The 19,744-nt window shown below is 47.2% G+C and overlaps 2 protein-coding genes across 3 annotated transcripts in view; one reads left to right on the forward strand and one right to left on the reverse strand.

The window, feature by feature from the left end:
- The window catches only part of LRRC2 (leucine rich repeat containing 2), a 43,473-nt gene extending 30,492 nt beyond the window's left edge, over nt 1–12,981 (reverse strand). Inside the window, exons 1-4 of one of the 2 annotated variants that reach the window (XM_027096928.1) lie at nt 12,681–12,981; nt 10,823–10,971; nt 10,143–10,206; nt 9,072–9,257 (exon numbers count right to left, since the gene is read on the reverse strand). The gene's annotated coding sequence lies outside the window, so the exon portion shown is untranslated. Of the gene's footprint in view, nt 1–9,071; nt 9,258–10,142; nt 10,207–10,822 lie in introns of both variants that reach the window. The other variant, XM_027096929.1, reaches the window with a different exon arrangement.
- A 3,999-nt stretch (nt 12,982–16,980) lies between these two features.
- On the forward strand, nt 16,981–19,389 carry CRIPTO (cripto, EGF-CFC family member; the record flags this gene model as incomplete). The annotated part of the gene is made up of 4 exons (XM_027096995.1): nt 16,981–17,128; nt 17,587–17,701; nt 17,786–17,895; nt 19,094–19,389. Coding segments are annotated over 4 exons (486 nt in total), but the record flags the coding sequence as incomplete, so codon positions are not given.
- Between the last annotated feature and the right edge of the window lie 355 nt (nt 19,390–19,744).

Consider the following 19,744-nt stretch of genomic DNA (forward strand, 5'->3'; position numbering starts at 1 on the left):
CACCTAAGCTGCAAAGGTCTTAAGGTCTAAATTTTTTTAAAGAGAAAGAATTAAGCAGCCTAGCTCCTTTGAGGAAATCTCTGCACATAATCCAAGTCTACACATAAAAGCAAACCAAAAAGCCAAAGTAAAATGAACTGCTTTTGAGCAGTGTGGACAGTGAGTCATCCAAGGGTACCTGAAGCTGGAAGACCCACCTGCTGTCCAGGGTGTGTGTGTTCTAGATCAGCCAGTCACGGCTCTGATTCTTTTGTGGAGTTTCCTTTATTTTCTCAGGCCAACAAATCCTTGAAGAGTAACCAGATCTGTACATTACTATGTACGATAATTTCTATGCATTAATTTAGAGAAATATAATTCAAGTCCCTATATTAGAGAAATGGTCTATTCTTGATGCCTTTGTGTTCTATTTTTAAACATTTGTAAACCAACATTAGTCTCAGTATTTTGGTGGAAAAGAGTCTATCCTGTCTGTCATCTAACCACGTTCACTATTTTCTCTGTGTTTTTGCCAAGCAGAGAAAGAGGTACTATCCTTCAACTAAGGGGGTTTTGAAAGTGCTAGGATTTAAATCAGGGTTTTGCCTATCAGATATTCTATTTACAAATGTGTGTAATGAAAACTAGAGACTCTAAGAATGGTAAGTGATGACCACGTATGCTGGGGATCTACATTGTAACCTCCAGAGATCCTGCGAAGGTAAGAAATACCAGTTCCTAAATCCCGGGTCCAGCCGAGCTGCTGGCATCCTGTGCAGGACAGGGCTGAGTCCAGGCCTCCCTAGACAACGGGACGGGATGGACCTTAACCCAGGAGGTAGTAGCCCCATGGGCGGGTGCTGAGATTGGGAGAGTGGTTTTATGACAAGAGCCCGTGAGTCATTCCATCCAGGAAAAAAAGCCCCTTTGGGGAGCAGAGAGGAGGCAGATTCGGGGACAGATGCAGATGCCAGTCACTTAGCAGCTTGGGGGAAGGAGATTCCCCTGGCAAATTCACAAAGCTAATCTCTTCTTCAGAGCATGAACTCCATTCAACCCAGTCTTTCAAGCAAGTACATAAGATGTAATTTTCTAAGCATTAACTTTCTGCAGAGCTATAGAAATATCACCATGGTATGCTATACCAAAGCAGAAGAGAGAAAAATTACCCTCTCCAGGATCCAGTCTGGAAGCCCTCAACACAAATAAAACAATAACCTCTCAGAGAAAACGTTTACAACCAAGGAGACTCTTCTGAGGCAGCATAAGAACGCAGAGCTTTAGACTGGGCCTGCACTGAACTTGACAGCAACTATGCACGGTTCCAGGACTCTCATTCCAGTTCTTTGCTAGAGATCTGGTTTCCCATGGTGAGTGCAGAATCACGAGAACAAGCCTCCCTAGATTTGGCTGTACTGCCCATAGCCACAGAGCATCTTCCAGAGAAGAAAACACTTGGGGCTATGAGAAAGGAGGGAACTGCGGTGTCCCTCACTGCAACAGAAAGGACACTGGCACAGAGTGTGGTCAGGTTCATTCCCCTCCAGTGCCGAGTGTTTCAGATTCTGAATGAAATGTCAACAGAGACTCTCAAAGGTTGGATTCACAGAGGAAAAAAAAAATTTTTTTCCTGGAAAAAGTGTTTGCTTTATTGCAAGGGTCAGCAAACTTTTTTAGTAAAGGGCAAGATAGTAAATGTTTTATGTAAGTACAATACTTACATAACAAAAGAGAAAACTCTTGGCCTCTCTGCTTGCCTGGGGTGGGCCTGCCTGAGCACTGACCCTGCGTCCACGCTTCTGCCCAGCTGCCGCCTACCGGAGACATTCTCAGGACAAGAGCGACTGGTCCAAGACGGAAAGGCCTGGCAGGCCATGAGCACGGAGCAGGCAAGGGGGGACCTGCTACAGTCAGCTTCACTCTCTGCCCCAGTGACACCCAGGTGCCCGTGTGTCCTCTCCTCCCACTCACCTCAAGTTGGGCAGCTGGTAAGTCACCAGCTCTTGCACAGAGATTCGACTGCTTGGTGCCTGACAGTTGCCAACCGTAGAGTCTCCAATATGTGAATGGCAACCAGTGCGGGCCTTGGGCAGCAGTGAGATACAGCTGGCCAGGTAGACAGGTGCTGAGAGTCTGGGGGAATGGGGACGGAGGGGGTTACTCCAGTTGGGTCTCCATGGCTCACGGTGCTAGCCTGCTCTGGCAGTGCCAGGCCTGAGAGCGATCATTTGCTAATCCCAGCTTTCGTGAACAATAAATGGCCGCAGCTTTCATTCCCCCAAGGTGCTAAGTGAGTGGCAACTGCACCTGTCCCTGAATCTGCCTCTCCTCTGCTCCCGAAAATGCCTTTTTTTTTCCTGGAAGAAAAGCTTTGGTGGATGTGATGGCTTTAAATTATATGCACAAATTCTTTGACATTCTTCCCTCTAAAAAGGTAGAGCTTAATTCCTCTCTCCTTGAGCTTGGGCTGGACTTAGTGCCTCACTTCTAAGGAATATAATGTGGTGAAAGTGATGGTGTGCGACTTCTGAGACTCAGTCCCATAAGGTATTGCTCTCTCTCTCGGATTACTCACTCTGGGGAAAGCCAGGCACCACGTCCTGAGGATGCTCAAGCAGCTCTATGGAGAAGCTTCCTGTGGAGAGAAACTGCGGCCTCCTGCCAACAGCCGTGTGGGTGGACGCTGTCTTAACAGCAGATCCTAAAGCCCCAGTCAAGCCTTCAGATGACTGTAGCCCTGGCCAAAATCTAGACCTCATGAAAGACCTGAGCCAGAAACCAGGTTTCTGACCCTTAGAAGCTGTGGGATAACAAGAGTTTATCATTTGAAGATGTTAAGTGCTGGGGTAATTTTTATGCAGCAATAAATAACTAATAAAGTGAACAGTAAAATAAGAGGCACTTATAAAAATCAGTCTTAATTTACAGTGACATCTGGTGTCTATATCCAGCTGCTTCCTTGACATACCCACTTGGACATCTCACACATATCTCAAAAGAAACATGATTCCCTCCAAACTTACTCATTTAGAATCTATCCCTCCCTGTCTGCCTTAATTCCCCATCTTGACAATGACTCCATGTTTATCTGGAGGTCACTCCTTTATGCTTTCTGTTTCCTCACCCTGACCACCCAATATATGGCATGCACACATACACACACACACACACACACACACTCATTCACACATCTAATTTATTCTGTAGGGGCATGTGTTTCTCACCACCAATTTCTGCCACATCTGGCCTCAGTTGTGCAAAAGCCTCTCAGCTGGTCTCCTGACTTCCCACTCACCCACATCCAATCCATTTGCTACACGACGGTGAGCATCACCATCACCAAAGAGAACTGGATCATGCTGCCACCTGGCCCAAGTCCTCCAGAGACTTCCCTTTGGAATGAGAGGGAGATCCCAGCCCCTCACAGGGCCCAGTAAGACCCTGGCACGACCTGCCCTCAGACAGCCCCTCCCACTCACCCCACTGCTCTCCTCCTCCGAGCCCGTCCACCACCTGCTTCTTCCCACCTCAGACCCTGCAAACGCTGCTCCCTCTGCCTAGACGTTCCCCCCATTCACACGACTCTCCCCACCCTGACACCCCTGAATTCAATTTCTGCGTTCCCTCCTCAGCGTGGCCTCCCCTGTCTCTTCATCTAAGGCAGAGCCTCCTGCTACTCTCTCTCTCAGACTGTTGCTTACTTACTTCACAGCACATAATACAAGTTGAATCATTTGACCATTTGTCTTATTATACTTTATCTGTCCATGGACGGAACCACGGTTTCCTGACGGGAGCAACCACCTGAGGGGCCCCAGACTTGGGCTCAGAGCCTGGCCCCTCAAGTCAGCCACCGACACTAGGTCACTCGGCAACAGACGCCAGGCTCCCACTTCTGAGCCTCAACCCAGAAATCCTGGGTATGGAGCCAGTTTACTTGGTAGGCATTTCTGTTCTTTGATTCCCAGGAACCCTAAAGAACTGACATCTGGGGACACTCATTAAATGCAGAAAGATGAATGTCCTTGCCTCTGAGCTCTCAATCTGGAGGGACGAACAGATGTTTAAAGGGATACATTTCAATGCAGCATGTGGATTCGACAACAGAGACTGAAGGAGCTGCTGTGCAAGCCAGAAGAGGAGAGATGCCCTCCCGTGCGTGATGGGGGTGGGAGCAGGGGGTCAGGGAGAGTCCTGCCGGGACTGTGAGGAAGGCGAAAGGACCACTCTTCTGGGTTTGATCGAATAGTTCTCCATGCTCCCTCCCCAAGCCAGGTATATCAGAATCACTTTACAGAACCAGCTGCGATCCCGAGCCAGAGGACATGACTGGAAAAACACATCCTTTGGCAGCAGAACACTAGTCTCCACTTAGAATCATATGCCAGGGTTCCAGGTGGGAGGGGGGACTTTCTGGTCACCTAGTCCTCTCACTTCTTGTCAAATGACAGGCTGGGCTGGAAGAGGGCGGGGGTGGGGTACAGGGCTTATATCTCAGAGAATTTGAGGTGTGAAGGCCCTGGGAGAGTCTGGGAGGAGACTCAACAAAGTCCACGATACAGGTGCCAAGCCATCCTTGGTTCTCCCTCTGCGAGGCTGGGAGGGGGACAGCAGCAGAGGGGGTGAGGGGAGAAGGGCATGGAGCTGGTGCCGGGGGGTCACCTGGACCAGCCATGGGGAGAGAGGCCTGGCTCCCCTCCTCCCCACCTGCCCCTTAGAGCCCCCCAGATCCGTCTTCCCTTTGGACTGACCAGCTCCAGGCCTTCCACAGCATTTTCCAGGTGTATCCGCCAGGTGCAGAAGACACCTATCACCAGCCTTGCTGGATCCAGGGGAATGACTGTAACCAATGGGAACTTCTGGTGACACCAAGGTACAGTGGAGGCAATAATATGACAGACCAGGGGCTTTAATGGCCCACAAATTCCTTTCTATCCTCACATAAGGCCACTGCCTGGACCCCAGAGTTGGAACAGAGTGAGATTTCTGATAGAAACAGTGGGGGAAATAGAGGGTAAATATTCAAGTGAGGTCAGTCACAGTAGTCACAATATTTCTGCCAAATTCTAAATTAAATTACATTTTATGTCACCTGATCAGTGTTCCCCTGGGGACACACATTATTTTACGGTAATTTGTTAAACTAGAAAATCTGGCCAAGGGAGGCAGAGGCTCCAGACAGGATTAAGAGGACAGTCTCAGGGTCAGGACAGTCTCAGGGCTGGAGTCCTGCCTCCCCCGCCTACTGCTGCATGTCCCTGAGACGGCTACCTAACCTCTCTGAACCTCGGTGTTCTCATCTGGACACGGTGCGACAGCAGCACTGAGCTCATAGGATTAGTGGAAGGATCACACGTGATAATTTGTGTCACGTGCTTAAGACAGTACCTGGCACCTAGTAAACCTCAAAAAATGTCAGTTATTTAAAGAAAAAAAAGAAATTAAGACAGACATTTTTCCCAGTTATATATAAGATAAGAACAAAAGGTACATGAGCATCTGGGGATTTTTCTCTATCAGGTATGGTTACAGAGGTTCTATGGGAGAACACCCAGCTCCTAAGTTATGGGAGAGGATTTGGTCCATCAGAAGAGCCGCCACGCAGTGGTTAAGAATCCACCTGCCAATGCAGGGGACACGGATTCGAGCCCTGGTCCGGGAAGATCCCGCCTGCGGCAGAGCAACTAAGCCCTTGCGTCACAATTACTAAGCCTGCGCTCTAGAGCCCACGAACCACAACTACTGAAGCCCGCATGTCTAGAGCCTGTGCTCTGCAACAAAGAGAAGCCACCGCAATGAGGAGCCCGTGCACAGCAAAAAAGAGTAGCACCTGCTCGTGGCAACTAGAGAAAGCCCGTGCGCAGCAACGAAGACCCAACGTAGCCCCCCCAAAAAAATATATATATATATGTATGTATGTATGTATAAAAGAAGAGCCACCAGCACAGTCAAACTGCTTACAAAACCAGACAATTCTCTTCTGGGTTCTAATCACTCTCCCACCCTCACCCCCACGCCTCTCCTGGAGGACAGACTTCCCCGGCCAGATGTCAATCATCCCTTTCAGGGCACTGAAGAAGCACAAACAGAGTTGATTTATCACCCCTGGACAGCACTGTGGACCAGAAAGTTTTGAGCTCAGCCTTGGGAACAAGGGTGATGCTGAGAGTAACCCACTAACAAGAGCCGGAGTGTGGAGACCCGGCCACAGCAGCAGCCCGGCTACCTAGACCTGCCCACTCACAGGCTCTCCTTCCGCATTCAATTCCAGGCCCTGCATAATCCTCAATCCGTGTTCGTTTGGGAGGTTCACCCCCGTCAAGCCTCAGCACCGCAGGGACAGACATAAACAAGGAAGCACTGTCCCCCGCCCCCTCCACAGGTGCCCCATGCCCCTTCCCTCGCCTTCCCCACAATCCCCCAGTTTCAGGAGCAGCCGCGCACTCACCCCCCACGCCCACCTACCCGTGAATGGGCTGCAGCCCTGAGCCCCTGCCGCTGCCTGCCGAGTGGAATCCGAGCCTGTTTACTCCGCAGCAGCGACACACTGGGGCCAGAAGCGCTCCAACTGCCCCAGCTTCCCGGCTTGTGTGCTAATGGGCTATGTTTGTAGGCTGATAATATGATCTGTAGGACATGTGCTGATAAACTATCTATCTATTCTATGTGACTCAGCCCAGCGTGAGACAAAACAGACTTGGGCGGGGAGGGCTTGTCACAGCGTAAACGATGTGCCGGCCAATCTGAGCCATATAACCCGGGATTATCTGCACCTCCCTGCAGGTGGCGGGGGGGCCTTTCAACATTGGACATCCTGAAGTGTGCTAAAAAAAAAAACAGGTCAGAGAAGGCAAAGGGTGACATATTCTTAGCCCGCTAAGCTGGAAACCAAACTGAAAGCAGGATGAGAAAGCCATATGACCAAGGAAATGTATTTTTTTTTTCAGTATTTGAAGCAGATGTCCAAGGTCTTGATTTCATCCTTACATTTTTTTCTTAATTTTATTTAATTTAAGAAATTAATTTCCTAAAACATATGTGAGTTTAGGTTCTCTTTAGAGATTTTACTATTTCGGCGAATATGTTTTCCTGATATCCAACAGTGGGACAACATGACAGTTAACAAGCAGCAGTCGTGCCTACACAACCCCTTGGTGCCCCTTCACGGCCACAGTTCCTCATACACCTTCACCCTACAACAGAAAAACACCTTTTGTCTAATATATACATAATAACTCTAATTACAAAATAGTTTGATTTCTGAAGGACTATTTCCATAATGGAACATTTTCTGTTTGTTGACATTTTAATTAAATTACCATTTTTAATTGTATACTAAGTCAGTGGGGCTCAAATTAATCTTTGTGACTATATTGAATCATACCTCTAAAATGTTAGATGTGCTTTTTATTACTTAGGATAGAATTTTCATATTATGTTTCTCTTTTGATAAATAATGTAAGTTACCTAGTTAGTAATTAATGTTTAGTTTGCATTTTGTTTTCTTTTTTTTTCTGGTATCCTCAACTAAAGAATATAAATTGAAAAAGCAGTTTCAGTTCACATTCTACTTGAATACCATTCCAATTTATAAGAGGGAGAAACATTCAAAAGCTTAATCATATTTAAGTGGAAAAAATTTTTTCCCACAAATGCATTCAGAATACAATGGGATTGGGCTTCCCTGGTGGTGCAGTGGTTAAGAATCCACCTGCCAATGCAGGGAACACAGGTTCGAGCCCTGGTTCGGGAAGATCCCACATGCCTTGGAGCAACTAAGCCCGTGCACCACAACTACTGAGCCTGCGCTCTAGAGCCCGCAAGCCACAACTACTGAGCCCATAAGCCACAACTAGAGCCCGTGCTCCGCAACAAGAGAAGCCAACACAATGAGAAGCCTGCACACCGCAACAAAGAGTGGCCCCCGCTCACCGCAACTAGAGAAAGCCCGCGCGCAGCAACGAAGACCCAACACAGCCAAAAATAAATAAATAAAAATAAAATTTTTAAAAAAATACAATGGGATGCCTTTATGATGCTGATTGGAGGAACAGGCCATAGTCATCAGACTATAATGATGTGCACTCAACAGGATCGAGAAATTTAGCAAATGAAAATAACTTTCAGTTACATTTGAATTTCAGATAAATAGCAAATAATTTTTTAATATGTGTCTCAAATACTACATGAGTCATACTAAAAAATTATTTGTTGTTTCTCTGAAATTTAAATATAAGTGAGTGGCCTGTATTTTACATGGCAACCCTCCACCCAAACCACCCAGGACCTTACTAAAATGCTGAGTTGGCTGCAAGAGGCCAGAGAAGGGCTGAGAGTCTGTATCTCTAACAAGTTCCAGGTGATGTGGAAGTTGCTGGTCCAGAGACCACATTGTGAGTGGCAAGGATCTAGAATTAGCATAGTCTGGTGCAGTGATACCGAGGACTGGCTTCTCACTGGCATGGCCTGGATAGACCCCTCTGCCCCTCAGAAGTTCTGACTCAGTAAGTCTGGGACAGGGGTCCAGGGGTCGATATTTTCAGCATGCTCCACAGGAGTTGTTGTTTCTGATTCACAGGCAGGGATGTGAACCAGGAAATATTTTAAAATACAAAAGGTACCATGTTCATGCAAGGAATTATTATTGCATTAAACTCACTCTGTGCAGATTGTTGTATCGCTGGGCTAAGTGTGTCCAGAAAGACCTTCCAGTTTCTGAGCTCCCAAGGGGCAGCAGATAGGATTGTGCCCTGCAGTCTGCACATCCCAGTGTCCCCTTACAGCTGGAAGCAGCCCAACTCCTAACAGCCTTATTATTACCAATCCTGGCCACTTTCTTAGAGCTCAACACTTTCTTATGCAATTCAGTTCCAGCTGGGCTTGTAAACTCATGAAACGCAGTCCAAAGACCACAGCTCCAGCTTCTCCACGGGGAGGTGTATATGTTTGCCTCACATCCAAAGGGGTTCCACACACAAGCTCACCCAGATACCCACAGGGGACTGAATGCTTTCTCACAGCCACTCTGAGTCTAGGATTCCTGTTGGAACATTGAGTCACATGCACCACGAAGCTTTCTTCCAAGTAAATACCTGGTTTCCAGAGTTTCCAGAGTGGGGTGCACTTCAAAGGGCCCAGGGTCATTTGCATACAGGAAATCTTCTCCCTGGAGCACCTTAACCCATCTCTGACACAGCTTGGGTTTTGCACTTTGGCCTCCCTCATCCCTCCACTTGCATTTCATCCATTTCAAAACCATTAAGAGCTGTGAAGAATGCCTGAATGCAATCAGATACAAAATCCACTTAAGAAGCACTTTAAAATGAGATCCTCCAGGTCTTGTGAAACCAAGTGGGACCCCAGCTTGCCTTCCCAAGTCTCACTCCAAGAAGTCTGTCTGCCCATCCATTTGTCTGTCAGGGGCCACTGACCTTGACCTGGTCAGCAGGGATCAGGAAGTGACTGCTCCTTCCCCATCAACAGTTTTTTCATAACACTAAAATGGCACTTGGCATAGATTACTGGGCTCATCTTATGTAGGGGGAGGGGGAAAGGGAGCAGAAGCCCAATCTTGGAGATCACTGTCTCTCCCAATATGCTCAGCACATATAGCTGGTCAGTAAATATTTGTTGAATTAGATTGGAAGGAAAAAAATTTTGGTGAGAATTCTAAACTATAGTCATGTCTAAATGTCTAAATCAGAATCCCCTACCCTACCATGCTTTCCAGTAAATACATCAGGACTATCTCATCTTGTATACGGTGAACTCTCTTGAATAAGTTGCCCAGAATGTGGCACTGCTTGGAGTACTTAGGATTGACTTTTTTCCCCCTTTACTGTTGCGGGGAGGGAGTGTTCTTTGTGGTATTTCCTGGCTCAGGCTAGGAGGCGCAATTTGTTTTCCTTTGGAGCTTCTCAAAGACCTAGTCCACGCCCGCCTCACCTTCCCTTTTAGAAAGTAAGGCTGAAATGTAACGCTGAGTCAGCCACAAATGTGGCAGATGGTACAAGATTTAGCCAAAAGGAAACCAGCACAGGCAAACACTGCACCAGAGGCTGGGGAAGCGAGATTTCCAGAAGACCAGGTTTCTGGATCTCCTAGTCTGAGGGATAAGGCATAGGGGGAGGGGCTGGTGAAAGACAAGAAAACCAGCAATTTACCACAGTGTTGACAAAATGAGGGAAACTCCAGTTCAAGTTCCCTCTAAGAACCACCTGCCAGTCCCTAGAAAAAGAAATACAAGCATCCAATAAACATAACTGCAAATCCAAACAACAACAGGATACTATCTTCACATATAGAATTGGCAAAAATTCAGACGCTTGCTGCAGCCAGCTGGTAAGGACCTGCAGGATCTGTGCGGAAGGGAGGAGAAGGGAGGGACAGGACACGGTGCTGCCTTCCTGGAAAATAATTTGGAAATGTCCCCCCTTTAGCCAAGCAGTTCCAGTGCCAGAAGTTTATCGGCTAGATATATTCCCAAGCAATCACCAGGATATACATATAAGGGAGTTCACTGCAGAACACAGAAACACACCAAGTGATTCCTGATAAGACAGTTTATGATACGTCTACATAGAAATTCATATGATACAGTCCCCACCCCCTGCACACACATACACAAATGAAGTCCCCTCTTAAGCCCTTCTCTGTCCCTCTTACCCAATTTCTGTAACAGTATAGCTCTAAAATGGCTCGTTTGAGCAGTCTTCCCTACTGAGTTTGAAGATTTTTGAGAGCAAGAATCTATTCTTCTAAACCCCACACAGAGGTCTGTAGCAAATACAGAATAGGTTTCCAGTGGCTGTTTGTTAAATGGTGAAAACAGAAAGCCATTTACTTGATGAACGGGCGAGGGCTCCACTTCTGACAGTTACTTGAGTTTTATCAGAAGCTGTTGGGCGCTGAGCTTGGTGGGATAAGAGGCCTCGCATTCCTCAGCTGGAGAAATTCCCCGGCCTGGCTTGCCGCTCTCCCCCATCTTCTGGCCTGAGGGGAAAATGACAGAAGTAAGACACAACGTGCCCCTAGGAATCCTATGATAAGAGTAGGCTTTGACCTTAAAACCTCCTCATTGTGCTGCAGAAATGGCTGCTCTGTTTATTAACTATTCAGTTGGGGGTTAATTCTAAATGGTCTCGACCCCTGAAATGTTCGAATTGGCTTTTTAAAACTATCCTACCTCCAAATGTGTTTTCTTCCTTGAATTTGAGACAGACACTGGAAGTTTCTCTTTTGATTACGATGTTTTGTTTCGACTATTCTTGGTTGGTTGGATGGTTTTAAGGCAAATTCTTACTTGTATATTTTAAACACACACAACTCTGTCTCTCTTGCCCCAGTGTTTAACACAGGACAGCTCAGAGTTGTCGAAGCCAAGTGCGTGTGCCCAATGCATGTTTCGGTCTGTTTGGCCCCTTTGTGCATTGGCACACAAACTTGGGTTTGACAGCAAGAGGGCAATACTGAACCGTCCTGAGACCAAGACCATTTGTTTGTCAGTGCCCTCCATAAGGGAGGAGGTGGCCCCCATTCCAGGGTCCCTCATCCCCAGGCCCTCCGTGGGTCTCTAACACAGTACTCACTGGCCAGATGCTAGGTGGCATCTGCCAGTCAGCAGTGACCGAGCAGAGGTGTCCAGTGGCCGTCCTAGGGTCACCAATCAACTCCCCACCCAGACACAGCCACACAACTACAATCACTGATTATCGTCCTTTCCCCCCGCTACTACGCAGTGGGGTCACCTCTCACCACTGTGTCCCCAGAGCCTAGCCCTTGACCGGTAACATAGTAGACTCATTAAATACTTGTTGAATGAACAGTCTGCGGGCCGCCAGCCCGATAGCAAATGTCTGGCCGCTCAGGCACCTCTGCCCTCCCCTCCCCCTCATTTCTTCCTAACTCAAAACTTTGCCCAGATTCTGTCTAGTGCATACACTTGACTTTCTTTGCCCTCTGTACCCGTGGGGAATGCAGATCTTTTCAGTGAGTTCCAGTCTTTGGGTACACAGAGCTTCTGAGTGGGCTGCAGGCTGAACACACCAGCCATGCAGACTCGGGGCCTTGGTTCCCTCCTGAAAGTGGGGAGGTGATTTCCAGGGATCCTAATTCAAGTCCAGAAGTTCCACAAGAGCCCCTTTAAATAAGGAAGTGTCAATGCAGGGGTGGTGTCCTGCTGCCAGTTCTGCCACAGACCTGCCCAGCCTCTGTGGAAAAAGACATTTAAGTCCACAGATGGGATTCTTTGGTTCATCCATAAAATGAGACTAGTATTGCCAATGCTGTTATCTACTCAGCACACCGGATTGTTGAGGACTGTGAAGCACAAAGTGTACTAAGAATGTACTGTACTTTCTTTAAGCCTCGTGCAACTCCTGGGGTTGGGTGATTAGCTTTCTCCTCTGCACTGGCCTTCCCCATATCCAGCTTCTAGAGCTGCCGGCCAAGTGCCCCATTCTCTCTGAATCTCAGCATGACACTTGAAGCTTTTTAACAAGTTGAAAGGCCACACAGGGAGTTGAAGCACAGCAGGAATTAGTGAGCTGCTGTGGAGTAAAAATGCTACCAGCTATAAGTAAATGGGCTGCATCGCATCCCACCATTGCTTTGATGGGGACCTACCTCCCACTTAAAATAATTTAAAGTTTAATTCTCCCAAGATGCAGGTGTAGAAGCAAATAACGGCTCTTCTTTAGCACCTGTGGACCTGTTGCCTTCACAGAGGTAGACACGGATGCTGAAATGGCTTCAGATGCTGCTGCCAATTCGTTTTGCCACGGTGTAAATCCAATGGACAGAGATGGGTGACAAGAGAACTGAAACAGGAGGGAAGGGGGCAGGGCACAACCTTTCAAGAATAACACAGTGGTTGAGAAAAACTGGAGACGACAAACACTGGTTAGATAAAGATGTAGAGAATGGACTTGAGGTCACAGGGAGGGGGAAGGGTAAGCTGGGACGAAGTGAGAGAGTAGCATGGACTCTCTCTACTACCAAATGTAAAATAGATAGCTAGTGGGAAGCAGCTGCAGAGCACAGAGAGATCAGCTCAGTGCTTGGTGACCACCTAGAGGGGTGGGAGGGAGATGCAAGAGGGAGGGGATATGGGGATATATGTATAGCCGATTCACTTTGTTATACAGCAGAAACTAACACAACATTGTAAAGCAATTATAATCCAATAAAGATGTTAAAAAAAAAACAAAAAAAAAAAACTGGTTAGAGCTGACCAGGCCCAAGATGGTGGAAGATTTGACTCCCGGTAGACCTTGAGCTCATTATGCACTCATTGTAATATATTAGCATATGCTAAATGACACACCCACAGGCGCCATGACAGTTCCAAGGCTGACCATAAAAGGCCAAAATGTGGGCAGTGGCCCAACTCCTGGAAATCCCTGCCTCTTCCCCAAGAGTCTCTTTCCCAAGAGACTCTTTGCTCAAGAGTCCAGTACTGCAAGACAAGTGTTGGGTAAAAGGAAAGATAGCCTTACTGAGGAAGCCAGCAACCCTGGGGAGATGGTAGACTCATGTCACAAAGACCCAAACCCCCAGGTTTTGCTTGGGAAAAGAGGGAAAAGGGTTACGTGCAGGGGAGGGGTCAGTCTTCTATTTTCAGAGATGATTGTCTCCATCACGTGGTTCCAAGTAGCCGTCAGGTCTCGATTGTGGTTGGAACGTTATCTGACCCATAAATCTTTCGTCACTTAGTCCTGGAGAATAAGGAACAAGGGTGAAGTCTATAGAAAAACTAATCCTCAATCTCCATACACATCAAGCAGCAAGCAGTTTCTCCATCAGCGGCAAGCTAAGCTAAGCTAATGGTAGAAGTCAGGCATAGTAATAATTAAGAAATATATTGGGGGGAATTCCCTGTTAGTCCAGTGGTTAGGACTACATGGTTCCACTGTCGGGGTCATGGGTTTGATCCCTGGTCGGGGAACTAAGATCCCACCAGCCTTGTGGTGTGGCAAAAAAAGGAGAAAGAAATAGATTTGGAACAATGCTGAGTTGCTGACAGTCCCTAGTTACAGTCTCATTTCCTCAGTTACAATCCCCACTGCCGGATTTTCTTTCCATGTCTAGGGAAAAGGGGTGAAGACGTCTCTGTAACTTCAAGCTGAGCATGGGCGACGAAGGATTCTTAGAGTGGAAGGATCTGACATGGTGTTAAGAAATATTCTTTGGTTCCCTTACATGCCTGTTGAGATTCCAAAAGAGGCATCTCATTACTAACGTTTTAAGTAACTGTTTTGCAAAGAGCTGGCGTGCCAATTATGATCCCTTGACTAGAAGATAAAATCCCAATTTAAGGATTCCTTCAAGCATTGACCTAATCCCAGAGGGAATCCAAGAAAATAGGTTCATAAACCAATCCCATCCACCTTGAAATAGGGGAGTATGGTGGGCTAAGATCTGTTGGAGCCAGGTTGTGTCACCGTCATCTTGATTGTTTTAAGCACAGTTAATCTTCAACTCCAGGGTCAGTTTTTTCCCATTCTCTTGAGGCCAGTTCTTGGAATTGTGCTAGCCATAGATTCAGTGCTGCTCAAGACAGAGCAGCTCATGTCATGGCTACAGTCTGGTCATCATGCAGTTAGCTTTTTCCCTCTGGTGGCAGTTATAGTATCTGCAACACAGCTCAGGAATGTGCATCAGACACTGTGTCCTTCAGGGAGGAACTGAAGATTCTGTGACTCTATTGTCCTAATCATTAGCTGCTTGAGCCTGCTCCTCTGTGACTCAACAGGAGACAAGGGACATGGAGGGGCTTTTTGTACCTGGGAGGGCCCCTCAGGGTCCTGCTTGGTTTCTAGAGGCCATGGGCTAAGTGACATGCCTCTCCAGCAGCAGCGTCTGGGGCTTCAGGGAACCACCAAATAAAGGCTTACAGCGTAACAGGGGACACAGCTGAATCTGGGGTTAATTCCCGTGTTGTTGGGGGCAGGGCGGAGAAGGGATGGAAGAGGCCACACTGTGGGCGCTGGGAGACTGTTAAAATGCAGTGAAACCCAGTGGCAAGGCTGAAATGGCCTCCCAGGCCGGACTGCCATGTTTCCAGAACATTTTCCTAGAGCAGGCCTGGCACCCCGATGCGCAGGCCACCGAGAAGGCGCAGGCCCTGGACGCACACTCGCTGCCCGCCTCCCCTCGCCCCACACCCCACCCCTGGCGCCGGCTCCGCTTCCTTCCAGTCTCGCTTGCAAATTCAGGTGCGCCTGGAATTTACACCCACTCACTCCTGCGAGGGCAGGAACCCCCCTCCTGACCCTGAACTTCTGTTTGGACTACCTGCTTCCTCGCCTTTCCCTCCCGCCCCGCTGAGACGCACCCTTCTCGACCACCTGAGTCTGCCTGGGGCGGAGCACGGGCTCAACACACCGTTCTTGGAAAACCAAAGATGAAAGCAAATTTGCGGGAAATAAAACTTTTCAATAAAATATCAAACGCCTTGGGAGACCCATACCTGGTGTTCAGGTTTTCCCGATTACAGCAATACTTTCCACCACTCCTCCAACTTGGAATCACCACCCCGTTAAGAGTAATTGGTTTGCTTTTTTTTTCTTCTTTCTTTCAAAGAGTAAATCTGATCTTTTTAACTCGAAACTAATGATAGAGACAGTAGGGCTAATTAACAACAGTTTTACAATAATGGCCTTTTCCATTCTCTTTGTTTGGCTTCACCGCCTCTCACCTCCACCCCCGAGTGTTTCGGCATTGTAATGCGCACGGGCCTCCGCCTCCCCGCCCACCGGAGGGCTGTCCCCGCCACCCGGGGGCTTGTGGCTGAGGAAGGAGAATCTCCCTGAAGGTTTTATTCAAAGCGTTAATTAGGACCGACCTGTCTGAGGAACCCCCCAGTTTCTTCCGGCATCCTGGCTCCTGCTTCTGAGACCTTCTGGGGAGACCATATTTCTCATCTGGGATATTTTTCTCCTTAAATGCCCATTTTTCACTTCAAGAAATTAACGTTTTCCTTTGGGTGTTTTGGCAATGGCTGTGAATTAAAGCCAGCCTAATATCTTTTTCTTTCTAAATTGTTAGGAGCCATGGACCAAAGAAAGATGGAGCGCTTTTCTTCCAGGTATGAACCAATCTTGAGTGTGAGCTTTTGATTACTAGTTTCCCAGCTTAGGAAACATGTCCTACACCTCTCTGTTGTTTGACTTCATCTCGTTCAAACCTTAAAGAGCTGCCAACAGTGCCGCTGTCTTTCCAAAAGACCTGGAACTTAAAGTTGCATCCACCTTTGCTATTGGCTTTTAACATCTTCAAACAGGTCACTGGCTCTGCCTCTGAAATGACTAATGTTTTCCTACTCTCTTGTTAGAAAAGGTCAATATTACAACGAAATTAAGAATCTGCTTCTGAGAAGGTTAAAGGTATAGGCAGGTTTTCAATATTTGGGAACCGTTAAGAATAATGGGAAATTTTTTTAAACCTTGAACATCTTTTAAATGACTGGTTTAAATGAAATAGTTTGTAAAATGGAATTCATAAATTACATAGAATGTCATCCAGGCATTTAAAATTCCTATATGAAAACTATATGCAGGAGAAAAAAACATGTGAAATAGAAGATAAAAGATTTATACCTACTTAAAATTATGTGCGTATGAGGACACAGCCTAAGAAGTAATAACACGTATTGGAAAGAGTTGGAGATTAGGTGGACTTTATTCTCATCATCTTTCTTTGTGTTGTTACGTGAATTAATCAGCCATTTTAAAAGAAAGGAAAAAGAAAAAAAGGAAAGTGGTGCTCTACAATTTCTCCCTAGCGGTCTGTGGTCCTGTGATGAGAAGACCCAGGTGTTAATTCAAAGGGATTTTATTTGCTTTGTTTTGCTAATGGAGGTCTGATTTCCTCTTCCTAGTATGATTTTGATCCTGGCCTTTTCCAGAGCATTTGAACTGGGGTTAGTCACTGGTAAGAGACTTTGCTTTTTTGATCACTAGCAATTTTCACGTGGCCTGAAATACAGACGCAAGGAGTTAATTTTGTCATTCAGGATTGGGCCACTGTGAACTTGCCCGTCCATCACAGGGAGACCTGGCCTTCAGAGACAACGGCCTTCAGTCCCAGGAGGAGCCTGCAATTCGTCATCGGCCTTCCCAGTTTGTACCATCCATGGGAATCCAGAACAGTAAGATGTACCTGCCTTAGATCTACAGTGCGGTATTGCTATCCTGGTCCTTCTCGTGTTTCCTGAGTATCTTTTAGACCCTCTTTCACCTAAGGCAGTGGGTACCTGGTTCTGGAGCTGGGCAGATGAATAGTTGGACTGGTTTTGATTCTGGGGGCCAGAGAGGCATTGTGTACTTCACCTCCGCAGAATGCAGTTTCCCTCACCTGATCCCACTTCATGCTGGGGACTCCAGGTACCACCACTGGCTTATGCATGAAAAAAGATTTCGCTGATCAAAAACACGGGTGGCCAAAGGAACACTAAAAAGGAGAGTCTTATTCTGTTAGGTTTACAATGTTTATAGACATCTGTCAACACTTGGGGAGATTAAGTCCTTACCGCCATATTAACCTTGGTTAACGGGAATTCAGTTTTTCAATCCTTCCACCCTCTCAGCCACTTTTCTTACATTTCAGGTAAGGAGCTAAACAGAACCTGCTGTCTGAATGGGGGAACCTGCATGCTGGGGTCCTTTTGTGCCTGCCCCCCCTCTTTCTATGGACGGAACTGTGAGCATGACATGCGCAAAGAGTAAGCCACTGAAACGGGCTGGGGGTGGAGAGGAGAGGGAAGGAGAGGTGGGGATTTAAACTCCGCATGTCCGTTCATCCTCAGGAACTGTGGATCTGTGCCCCATGACACCTGGCTGCCCAGAAAGTGTTCCATGTGTAAATGCTGGCACGGCCAGTTCCGCTGCTTTCCTCAGCCTTTCCTACCTGGTTGTGGTAAGCAAAGGGTTGCCCCTTTTGCCCTCTCAGGTTAGTTAGTTGCCTGTGGACACTTAATTAACAGGGTCTCTCCTCTTACCTCATGGCTTGCTGAAGACTGGCAGCCAGAGCTCTCCCTGTAAAAGCATCAAGGACTCCAGATGGGATGGTCGCCCTGGTGTCCTTGATATTTACTTCCTCAATATGTGGCCAGTCGTGCTGCCTTTCAGGTGGAGAGTTATTTCAAGTCTATTTGACATTCTACAGTATGTGAACTTCTATAGAGGCAAATAAACAAGAAAAGACTTGGCCTCTTAAACACGAAGAGACACTCTCTGGCGTTCCTTTCTTTGGGCAGGGAGACCCAGACAGGCTCCAGGGGGGCAGCTCAGTGCCCACCCCACAGCAGGGTTGGGGGCACCCAACTCCAATTATTGCCCTTAAATTCCACCAGAGGAACTGACCGCACTCTCCTTTCTTAGGAACTTCTTCAGGGATCCTAAAAGGCCCCTCTAGGGCGCCCCCTGGTGATTGGTCTCATAACCCTTTCACCTCATTGATTTTTACTGATTTGAGGAAAACAATGACAAGGGCAGGGACCTAGAAGAGAACAAGAGGAGAGGGTTTGCTCCCTACCCCAACCTGAGCCAGATTTCTAGGGCCACCTTAGTTCAGAGACCTCTCCTACTTCTGACCCTGCATGTGTCAGAAATTGAAAATGTTCAACAAATTGAAAATGAAAACAAATGCTTCCTTGAGTACAACATGGGACCCCAATCCAGGCAGGGATTGTCTTTTCCTTTTGCATTGGGTATCAGGCCCAGGATAGGTGACTGGAAGGTGTGGGTGGAATGGCTGGATAGGTGGGGACCATATTTTCTCCCTGGAACTCGGGATGCAAAATGTGCTGTCTCCTTAGCATCAGAGCCTAACCAAGTTCTGCCACACGCCAGCAATTATAGGCGTCACCGGCTGGGGTAGGTTACCAGGTGTGAGAGCATGTATCCAGGGAAGATCAAGTTAACAGTTTGTCGCAATATTTTCTCAGGGGAGTCTAAGTGCACATAATCGGTACTGTTGATCCCATAAGCACATTGTACTCATCAAATCTTGGGCCCTAACTGCTTTTGGGTTCGTGTAGATGTGCCACGTGTTTGCCAACAGGATAAAGTGCCCGAGGGATTTCCTTTAATGACCAAGTGTCTCTACCTTCCAGATGGCCATGTGATGGAGGAGCACCTCACAGCTTCCGGGACTCCAGAATTAGCGCTGTCTGCATGTGCTTTTATGCTACCTGGCATCTGCCTTGCTATACAAAGTTATTATTAACCCACATTTGTGTGCAGCATTTGCCATGCAGCTTTCATGACCTTTAAAGGCTGTCTCTCCAATGTCCCAACTGAGAGATGATCATTTGTTAGTAGTCTTGAAATGGTGAATAGATTTCCCTATGGTCCCTAACATTTCCTTAAAGTACCAACTACTTTCCTTTTCCCTGCCCTCTCCAAAAAACTACTTAAAAAAAAAAAATGCCATATCTTGTTCCCAAGTCCTGTGTTTCTTGATACATGTAACTCTACCAAGGGCTTATTAATAGTTTCTTTTAAACAATTGAATTCTATCTACAGATTATTAAAGGTTACTCCCAATGTGGAACTGAGCATAAAGCATTGAATAGAGTTGTGATCAGAATCAATTAAGATAGTATCTTAAGGGCTTCCCTGGTGGCGCAGTGGTTAAGAATCCACCTGCCAATGCAGGCGACACGGGTTCAAGCCCTGGTCCTGGAAGATCCCACGTGCCGCAGAGCAACTAAGCCTGTGCGCCACAACTACTGAGCCCAGGTGCCACAAGTACTGAAGCCCGC

This window comes from Aethalodelphis obliquidens, unplaced genomic scaffold (assembly GCF_003676395.1).
Source record: "Aethalodelphis obliquidens isolate GAN/ISIS:26980383/991018 unplaced genomic scaffold, ASM367639v1 scaffold111, whole genome shotgun sequence".
Lineage (NCBI taxonomy): Eukaryota > Metazoa > Chordata > Mammalia > Artiodactyla > Delphinidae > Aethalodelphis > Aethalodelphis obliquidens.